The sequence below is a fragment of the Prinia subflava genome, chromosome Z (assembly GCF_021018805.1).
Source record: "Prinia subflava isolate CZ2003 ecotype Zambia chromosome Z, Cam_Psub_1.2, whole genome shotgun sequence".
Classification (NCBI taxonomy): Eukaryota; Metazoa; Chordata; class Aves; order Passeriformes; family Cisticolidae; genus Prinia; species Prinia subflava.
In genome coordinates this window covers 23,989,420-24,000,178 of record NC_086283.1, presented here as the reverse complement: position 1 = coordinate 24,000,178, position 10,759 = coordinate 23,989,420, and the positions used below count along the sequence as shown (strand labels likewise).

Genomic DNA, 10,759 nt, shown 5'->3' with positions numbered 1-10,759 from the left:
CACATGCTGCAGCTTAAGATACTGCAGATATAAACACTAGTAAAGGCAGTTCTTAAACAGAAATATGCAACCATCTTGGCCAGAAACCAAACTAAACCCAGCCCATTCATTTAATCAAACCAAGCCAAGTCCTTCCCTGGTGTCCCTGAGCTGGGCACAGTTGGTGTTCCCAGGTTTCCCACTCCAGTAGAACACAGGCTGTTGTCTCACACACATGGGAGGCTACTTCCAGGGCACCATTTATAGAGCAACCAATCTTTATTTTAGTGATAGCTTACATAAGGAACATGCAAAGAAACACATGAGTAAGAGTCTCATCTGCCTCAGGCTCCTGTAAATCCTTTTCTTTTCCCCTTTCACAGCACAACACATTGGACAGCCATTATTCACGCTGCAAAGCACAGCGTGTACATCCCCATTGCCTGTCCTTTGGTTGGAGCTGTGTTTGCAGGTTTCCTGTGGGAAAGGAGGTCCTTCACTTCTGAAGAATGAAACCAGGTTGTTGCATGTGCCACGAGGATGCCAGTGGTGATCAGCCACCTGCACTGAAGGGCTTCAGGACCTGGCTGGGAGGTGAGCAGCAAAGTCACCTGCAACTTGCCATGATGCAAGTGGGCATTGTGCCCAGGGGAGCACATCTCCACCACAATCCCAGTGCATAAAAGCTTCTCTTCCACAGCATCTTTCCTCCTGTCTGATCTTCTCTCTCCCCTGTCTTTACATGCTCTCCATTATGTCCTGACCACATTCCCAGGGGCGAGACTTGAATTTAGAGTAAGTACAAAAACTGCTCAAACTACAGAAAAAAATCTGTATTAAGTCAACTAGGATCAGGGGTATGATATTTGCTGAGAGTATTTCATAAACCATGGGTGTTCTATACCCCATGCATGTTCAAACAACTCAAAATGAAATATGGTCTTCACCTTAACAGCAAGGGAGACCTCAGTGTTCAGAAACTGCAGGGAACACAATTTAATATGAACCCACTTATATTAAACAGGATTATCTTTAAAATGCACTGTTAGATATTTACTAGTTTGCCATGAACCAACACTTTTTTAATTTGGGGTTTTTTTTTCTGCGAAGAGTCTTGAAAAACTGACTCCGGTCATTTGTCCTGTTTTTGGAAATGTGCATATATTTTAGAAGAGGTTCCAAATACAAAAAAAAAAAACCTATAAAAAAAGGCATGGAGAGACACGGAGTGATGCCACCAGCACTGCTCATGGCTGGTGGCCCAGCAGCAGTGGGAGGACCAGGACAATGGCAGCAGCAGGACTGGGGTGGGTGGCTGCACTCCCAGTGTCACTGCTGGGGACTGCAGCACCATCTTTGCTTTGCTGATTCAGAAGTTGCTTATTTGCAGAGATGTCGTCCATATCCAGGTCATAGGCCAGCTCTGAAAGCAGAAGGAGAGAGTGGTCAGAAACAGGTGGTGTGTGTCAACATTCTGATGTACAGCACATCCAGCCCCCCAAAAACTGGGGTTTTGGGGGCAACCCATGCCACAGCTGAGGGCAGCTGGGTCTGGGTGCAGTCAAAGGCATCATAGGGCTTGATAGGCCAGAAGAGCTCAGCAAACGTCTTGTCAGTCCTGCACCCACCACTCTCAGTACCCTACACCAAACCTTATGCTGGGAGAAACCAAAAGAATCACAACTGTGAGATGCTCCAGAAAGAAAACAAAAGACATAAGGGATGTGCCTTGCTGGAGAGCTACTCCCAAAGAAAACCAGCTGAGCTTTGGAGGGGGTGTTTAGCAATGCAAATTGTGTCTGCTCATCCAGGCACAACAAGGATGCATGCAGGAGTGAGGAAATCCTGGCGAGCACTAACACTTCCCCAAACCCAGTGTCAGCACAAGACCTTGCACACCAAAGCCTCCTGGCTGTAGGACCTGAGCAGCTCTGCATTCCTGCAATCTTATGTAAGAGTGTGCAAAATATGCTGCTTACAGCACTGAGAACACATCCCATCCCTGGTTGACCTCATCAAAGGAAGGAATGTGAATGGAACATGCACTCTGGGCATGCTGGTGTTGCAACATGGAGACTTTGAGATGAAGCACATGTGGGGTTCACTCCAAGAAAACATCCAGTACAGAAGTTTTGATAGTCCTGGCAGAGGAGCATGACATTGACAGAGGGAAAAGCTTGTGGCAACCCATCACTGGCTGCGAGGGACCTGCTGAGCAGTCACTCACAGTCGCCCTTGTCTTGCTGGGTCAGGGAAGAGTAAAGAAGTCCAAATAGACAGTATGGAAAGACAGGACACCAGCAAATCTCAGGGCCAAGGATAAAGAGAAAAAGGCGTTTTAAGATGCCATTAGCCAGATTTACCTAGGGCATTTGAACCTGTCAATCAGCTGGACAGAGTGGCATACCCATGTTTGTCTCAAGAGAGGCCCTTGCTCCCCTGCTTGTGCTGCTGCCATCTCCTTCTGGGGTCCAGATTTCTCACCCAAATGGGTATCAGTTAAGCCTGTTTGTCTTACTCTCAGAGCCTGGCCTTTGGAGTTGGAGGAAACTGGTGGTTTCCATCAGAAGAGACCCTGGCTCAAGCCTTTTACAAGCCTCCTGGATCACTAGCATGTTGGAAAGGTTTGGATCATCCCACCCCACCCCTTAGAAAGAATCCAAGAGACTGAATAAACACTCTATCTAAAAAATGCCACATCAATCCAATAAACACCACTGCCAAGGCAAACAGGCAGTATTTCTTAATCAAAAAATACCCAAACATTGCAAAACAAAAGCAGAACAACGTTAGCATGACAAGTGAGTCATCCCAGGCCATCAAAGAGGGTCAGAAATGGCTCAAAGGGAGCAGTTATCCATCCACACAGAGGGCCAGGTGCAAGCAGAACCCGCCTGGTGAACTGAATTCTTGAGTAGGTTCCCACAAATGCTGCAATTCCTCTTTATCACAGCTTTCCTGCTTTTTGTCCCAAATAGCATAGATATGCTGTAGTCCTCTGGTGCCACACACCCATGGGAAGAGGAGGGGAAGAAAGGTGACACCTTGAAAGGGACATGCTGGGAGACTTTCCAAGCACAGAAAGAACAAGTCCTTCTGGCACAAGGCATGCTCCAGCTCCAGGGCAGTTTGGGAGCAGCCTGCCTGCACCACCTTATTTTCCCAAGCCCATTTCTGGAAAATAAATGAAGGGATTTAGAATTAGTAAAATCACAGCAGATTATTTCACCGTTGGTTGTTTGATACAAGACTCCTCAGCAAGCGCAATGTTGGATCACAACCTGCCCTAGTGTGTTTTGCAAGGTATTTACACACACTACAAAGGCTCCTGAAACCTAAAAGATGCTCTGTGGGGTCACAGTACTGTCAAGCACCCAGTGCTCCCAGACCAGTGATCGTGAGAGTATTTGGGGGAGAATATTCTCTTAGTGGACATCCTAGCAAAAATAAAAAAGTCCGCAGGAACTGAGTAATTACTCTTGCCTTCCCTTTAGAAAAGAAACTTGAAACAAAAGAGTGTTTCAGCAAGGTCCTTAACAGCACAAAGGGTTTTGATGGCCCCATTTAGAGTCTTGTTCTGGGATGTAATTTATGAGATTCGAGTTCCTGCAAGGTCTCAATGCAGCAGCTGAATCTCGTTGGAAATGTTCAGCCAGGACGCACCAAAATGAGTGTTCCAAACATATTCTTTGCGTGGGAAATTTTCAGATTCACCTCAGCTGGAATAAGGGTAATTTTTGAAATCACAGCATTTCACCCAAATGGGAATGGTGATTCTCTCCCTATTCCCTTCTGGCCAAATGAAAGAGAAAGGAATAGAAACCCTTTTGTCATCAGAGATCAGAGTGCTATTTTCCTCACCTTGTTTAACTGCTTCAGAAGTTTAGTGCTTGGGTGTGCCGTTTGTTTTCACTGTTCCTGCCTTGTATCCTACTCCTTATTTGTGTCCAACTGTATTATTAGGCGTGATGGATTTAGCCAAAGATTTTTTATTTTGTATTAATAATGGATCTGTAATCCTTGCAAATCCCTTTCACTTAACTTCTAATGACCTTTGCTACATCAGAGGAAAAGAAAATAGAAAGTATGAGCCTCTAACAGACCTCAGCCAGCCGATCCAGGCAATAACAACATTAAACATATACATCACAGAATCACAGAATTGGTAAGGTTGGAAGGGATCACAGTGAGTCATCTGGTCCAAACTCTCTGCTCAAGTAGGGTCATCCCAGAGCACATAGCACAGGATTGATTCCAGACATTTCTTGAATATCTCCAGTGAGGGAGACTCCACACCCTTTCAGGGCAACCTGCTCCAGTGCTCAGTCACTGCACAGTAAAGAAGTTCTTCCTCATATTCAGATAGAACTTCCTGTGCATCACTTTCTGCCCACTTCTTATATTATTGATTAATAACTTACTGCTTATATTATTGATAATAAATATATTTCAAATCCAGGAATCCAAATTAGCAAATGTTCCTAACCAGGTAGTTTTTGAGAGAGCTCCATTATGATTTCCAGCTTTTGTTAGGATCCCTGGTTAGACCAGGTCACCTCCACGTCCCTGCACCCCTGCTCCCACAGCCTCCTGAAGTAAAAGAGCCTTGGCATCAGGGAGGGAGCTACAGATGAGGTAACAGAAATTAGCCTTCCACATACTCCATTTTGGCCACTCCCGCCCAAACCTTTGCCTTTATGCTGCAAAATAACCTGAGAGAAGCTACTCCTCTGCCTCTCCTCTACCCAGCCACCTTCTGCATTCAACATGTCCACCACTCCAGCTCTGATCACACAATCCACTGGCATCAGCTTCTCAGTACAAAGTGGCCCTTTGGCCTGCAAAGGCTTTCGGGGGAGGGCAGGAAACTAGAAAAATCTGTTTCTGTTTATAATCAGAGTCCAGGGGGTATTACCAACAATCTGCACTAATTACAAATTCAATCTTCACTCATTTTGGTCCCTCTTGTCCTCTGGGCTGCAGATTAGATAATCCCTTTAAAATAATAGTCAATCATTAGCTCTGCTTTTTTCTCCCCCTCCTCACGCAAGCCGAGCGTGCCGTGCCATTTCCCGGAATCCTCACACAGCTGGTGAAAGGTCTCCAGCCGCACACAAGCCGGTCCCTCCGGAAGCATCCTTTGTAACCAAAGCCCCTCTAACACAAAGCTGCTGCGCTGTGCTCCCAGGACGGCAACAGCTTCAATGGCCTCGCAGCGTGGATGACAAAACCCGGCGCCAGCTCTACAACACGCACTTTCCGCATCCACAAAATAAAGCAGCGGCATTTTCCCATGGATTAGGACTCGAATTGGGCGCACTGACTCTGCACAAGCTTATTGGGTAGGAATCACTGGAAAGCTCTTCTTGCTGAACCACACCAGCTTTGAAGACAGATACAAAACGCGGTTGAAGTGGGAGAAAGTTGGGTTTGAGCAGGGATAAAATGTCCCACGGCAGCTGGCACAGCAGGAGCCAGGAGGAAGAGTACTGGCACATAGGCTTTCCTCTGCCAAATCCAATGCTGCCTACCAAAACACGCCTTTTCACCCCAAAAAGGACAACATGGCCTTAAGCAAACAACTGCTAGCAAATGTCTGGCAAATGACCTCCAAGAGCCCTGCTGCCGCAGGCAGGCCCAGCTGCTGCCCAGAGCCCAGGAATGTCATCTCCCAGCCAGGCATCTGGGCTGCCTGCCTGCCAGGGCTGCCCGCGCAGATGGTTCCAGCGATGGACCCAATATAGTAACAGAGCCATAATGGATGGGCAGGCATGAGAACTGCCTCCCCTGGCACTCGATAGCTGTGCCCGTGCCTCGCGCGGCCGTGACGGCAGTGAGGGGATCCCGACCCCGGTGGAACCATTTAGCCTAACGCAGTGTGTTCAGCCAGCAGGGCTGCTGTGGTGGCCCTGGTCTGCAGATGATGGAAACACCGCGGGAATGGAGTGATGGGAATGGATCGCGTTTCCAGTGAGAGCAAAACACGTCAAGTAGAAACGTCAGAGACAGGTAGGGCAGCTTGGGAAGCTTCTGCATCTGTCAGCATCTGCCTGCATCTTTCCCTCAGGACTGTTTTTCAAAGGAAAGCACATGCTACCATTGCCACTGAAAACAACAACCTCCAGAGTGCATTGCTTTGTTTTTTTAAGCAGCAAGTGTCTTCACTGTGGGGACGAAGTTGCCAATAGATGGAGTAGACTGGCTGTCTCAAAACAGGACAGGATTTCTTGAAGAGAGAGATGTTTGAGTCAAGCCCAAACTGTTGACTTATTACAAGGTGAAACATAAGAGCCTGTGATTCCACAGACCAGTCCACCTGACCTTGGCTCCCAAATCTCTCCTTCTCTACAGTACCAAACATTTCACTCTCACAGGTGTTTGCACCTGAGATGTAGAAGAACAGTCCAATTTCATCCCAAACGCTTTCCTGCTGGAACACCAAAAGCTCCGCTCACCTCAGCCTGCAGTTATCTGGTTTTCTCATGCAAACAGCTCATGTTCCAAACACACCTCTGCCTCCCCAAAGACAACACCTGAAACCATCCATTGGATTACATGGCACAAACAGACACAACTGCATGGATTAAGCCAAGATTCCAAACATTCTGCTTCTCCAAAACACCTTAAACACTTCCAAACCTCTAGCCAAGCATGGTTTCATCTCATCAGGTAGGTTTTGCCCTCTGGCTTATTACCATTAAAATCCTGGAGCACCAACAGGTTTGCCAGTTGTCTTCTTGCACAACGAGCTGCAACAGCCCAGCCAGAGGTGCGGCCGTGCCGGTGTGTAATTAAAGCGCCGAGCCAGGGCTGGCTGTGGTGCTTTTGTTGGCACAGATCACCGAGATGGATGTGCAGCATGTGCATGGTCTTGTGCCTCTGCTTTTCCACCTCCTCCACAGCAATTTAGGAGGTGCGGCTCTTGGCAATATGGACATGGAAAAAAAAAAGAAGAAAAAACACAGCTCAACATCACCCTGCCGCCATCGGCAACGTGGCCAAGAGAGCCTGGCATGGCTCAGCAGCAAGGGGTAAAACCAACTTCCTGGGCAGAAACCCAAAGGAATCAGGTTTGGGATGGCTGATTTGCAAATCATGACTTTTCCCCCACTTGCCTGTTTGCCACCTCTCGGCTGCTGGTGTGGCACCGATGGCACGTGGCCTGCAGCACGTGTTCACCAGAGACCCAGAGACCACAGGTACCACCACAAACCCAGGACCGACAGGGGAGTAAGTTCCCTTAGGATTGATGCTCTCTGGAAGGCAGCAGTAAATTGATTTGGGGGGTTCCAGATGTGAGGAAGCTCCATCTCAGTCCCACACCAGGGGTGTAACCAGGTGCTGTTCGGGGTACATGAGGCACTGACCTCTGAGAGGCAGTCAGTATGCACAACCTGGCTCCCCAACCTCCAGCACTACCACAAAAGTCTCTCCACACATGTTCGCAAGCTTTTGATGGGTTGAAGGGACAAAACACCCTCAAAATCCAACACAGTGTACAGGCACAGGGGCTGCACCATGATGCCAATTCCAGCAATTGCTCCTTTTCCCTCCGCCTTGGCCAGAGGCTGGTGGCAAGGAAGGGCCATCATTTAGGACCTGGGCCTATGCTTACTTTGAAAACATACTTGTTACATTCTTCTTTGCTCCTTAGTTTCTTCTAGATCTACCCTGAAGAGAATGTGGCATCTGCAATTGCATTCCTCGTCTTCCCCTTGGCAGAGCGTGAAAGGGTTTCTGAATGGCACTCGGCACTCGCAGAGCAGAGCCACAAAAATGTGTTTAGCAAAATGCACTCGTGTAATCTATTAGAAATTAACAAATCTCATTAGCACTATTAATTGGAAGTGCCAGAGTCCTTGTACTTTGCTGATGAAGCAGCATTACCCTGGTCTTATATCCAGATGTACAGTCCAGAAGAAGAGCTGCTACCTAAAGGAGCTTAGAAGAAAAGCTTCCCTAAAATATAGGGATGCATGTACAGCCAAAAACATCTACAAAGACAGGAGTCAAAAAATAAAAAGAGAAATAGCTGGAAACAGAAGAGAATGAATAGAAGTGAAATTATTTAAGTGGCAGCAGTACAGGACTGGATCAAGCAATGGTCCTGCAGATCCCCCAGTACCTCGGCCCACCTAGATATGGAGTCATCTTCTACCTGCTTGGAGACATTCAAGATCTAAATCACAAAGAAATCCCTTCTGATCACTCTGCTGTCACCTGAGACATCTCCGTACACCCTTGATTTTGGGAAGTAAGGTTCCCAATGATAGCAGCACAAAATTAAATGCTTCATATTCCCTCTAATGACTGAAAACAACATACTCCCATCTAACTGAAATTTTCTCTTCATGTTTTCTTCCTCAAAAGCTTTTGGATGTGACCAGGAGAGGAAGCTCTTTCTTGCTATAGGCTGGCCTTCAACTCTCTAAGCTCAGGACATTCAGCGACATTCAGGTATTAGCAGGACCTAACAAAATGCAGTCCTAAGGAAAATGCAATGGTCACTGCCTTCCAGATGTTAGCCACTAAAAGCAGCCCTCAAGGCAGAAGGATATTTCTCAATGCTTGATTTGAAAGCTCCTGGTAGTGTTATGGCACCCAGGAACATCTGACACCTTCCTTTGTGACTCACTGTGTGTGGAAACCAGACCTGAAAGTACCCAGGCCACAGGGGCTAGGGGTTTGTGGCATTCCTGCTTCAAGTAGGCAACCTGGAATGTGACTCTTTAATCAGAAGGGACAAAGACTGTGAAATGTCTACACTCAGTGCAAAATCCCTGGACATCCACCAGGCTACTAATGATGCCAAGGGAAGTATCTCAAGTGAGATTCCAGGAAAACCCAGGAATTTGGGTTGTGCATGGACACACCTGCTCAGCCCTCAGTAGAGATGGCAGGTAGGCTCAGGCATGGTGATACTCCATTCTTCTCTGCACTGCCGGCCTCTGCTCCTGGAGAAACTCCCTGAGGTTTTGTGCTCTAACACTGCCCAGGATCACCGGAATGGATGGACAACAAGCTCCCCTCCATCCATGCCAGGGGAATGTTTGCATAGAGCAGGAGCTGAGGTGAGAGAGCTGCCAAGGGAAGAGAGCCAAGAGGCAACCGCATTGCCTGGTTTTTTTCATTGTGTTAACCTGCATAAATAAACAAATAAAAAAATAAATCCTGGACCTGCATTAAAACAACATTAAAGTGACTTCAGCCTATAAAAATGGGGTAATGCAGAAGGTCCTGGGAAACATCACCATACCCAGCTTTTCCACTTTATACAGAAGAAGGTTTGGGTTCATAGGCTGGAACTTTGTAACAGCTTCAGGACATGTTCCCTGCACTGGAAGCAGCCCCAGGAAGAGCCTCTGTACTCTGAAACCAGGACCTGGCTTTGCACTGAATGGCTGTGGAGAAAGACCCAAATTAAACCCAGCTGCTCACTGAGTGTCTGTAACATCTGACATAAACCCTGGCTGATTTCTGCTCCCTGCCTCCCTCCCAGGCCAAGAGCAAACTCTGACCCCAAAGCACCAGTGGAACGACGGTGCAGAAAGCTGGATCTGAATAGTGGTGGCAGTTCCAATGGGAATGCCAGTGTCACCCCTGCTGAGCACCAGGACACTGTGGCTGCAGTGCTCGGGCTGTGCTGGACCTCTGCCATCACACAATTTCCTGGGGGCCCAGGGCCTCCCTGTCCTGCTTGGGACCATGCTGGAGCTCAAGGAGACCACCTTGACTGCTCCCACTCCAGAAGGAGGGAGCAAGGGATGGAGGGGATTGGCCCTGGGCTGCTGCCTGGCATCTCCCTGGGTCAGCCTGTACAGCCACAAGAAGGTGCCAGGGACAAGGACACACTGCTCATGTGGGGCAATCCAAATCATTCTGGGGACATTGACCCAGCAAGCTGTGAAACAAGGAGGTGACAACTCAATAGGGCTCCAAGGTCCAAGAGACAAATGCCTCCTTCTCTATCCTATCTGAAGCAACCTTGGCTCTCTCTTAGGAATGTCACAATCAGAGTGGAAGATCAAAATAAAAAGGCTATGTAATCCAGTTTGTAAATCCCTTCAAAATCACAAAATCCTCTCTAAAATGGATTACAGAGATTAGAGATAAGAGTTTCCTGGAAATCAAGAATTGTGCCTCTGCCTCCCCCATCTCTTTACTGCCTCAGAAATAAAGAATCTTGCTTATGCCTTTCACCCCACCTCACTCCTTCCCAGCCATCATCCCAACCTTGGGAAGCAAAAGCAGCCCCTAAAACAGCAGAGCTATTTCTACCTGACTTTGCCATAAGCAGAATTTTGGAGTACAATCTGCTGCATATACCTGGGAGTGCATCAGTGGTAGGAAACCTGCCTGCAAACAGGGAGAGGAGGGGATGACTTCCAGGCTCCTGCAGGAGTTTTGTTCCATCCCTACTCCAAACAGGCACCACGTAGTTGTTCAACTTGTGGCCATGGTTTTGTGAGCTGCAGGACTTGCATCCAATCCTGTGGGTGCCCATCAGGAAAACATTCTCTTAAATCCTAGTGGTCTTCTAAAAATCACATGTGCCAGTAGTGACAATGCTAGCAAAAAAGAGAAAGGTCAAACATCCATGTGGGGATGATAAAAAGTTATTTAGAAGCCATGCCGTTATTATTCTGAGAGATTAAAATCGTCATTTTGTTTAATATTTTGACTCAAGTATCCACAGTTGATGGTGGGAGTACAATTTTCTGTTGGGAACTTTTATTTTGTGAGAGTTTTTGTCTTTTCCTTCTTATTTGGAACAACAACA

The 10,759-nt window shown here is 47.4% G+C and overlaps 1 protein-coding gene across 1 annotated transcript in view; it reads right to left on the bottom strand.

Moving 5' to 3' along the window:
* Positions 1–253: 253 nt before the first annotated feature.
* Positions 254–10,759, bottom strand: part of GPC3 (glypican 3) — a 141,417-nt gene continuing 130,911 nt past the window's right edge. Inside the window, exon 8 of the mRNA XM_063423290.1 lies at positions 254–1,402. Within this exon, the coding sequence (XP_063279360.1) occupies positions 1,227–1,402 (176 nt within the window). The 3' untranslated portion in view covers positions 254–1,226. The remainder of the gene's footprint in view (positions 1,403–10,759) is intronic.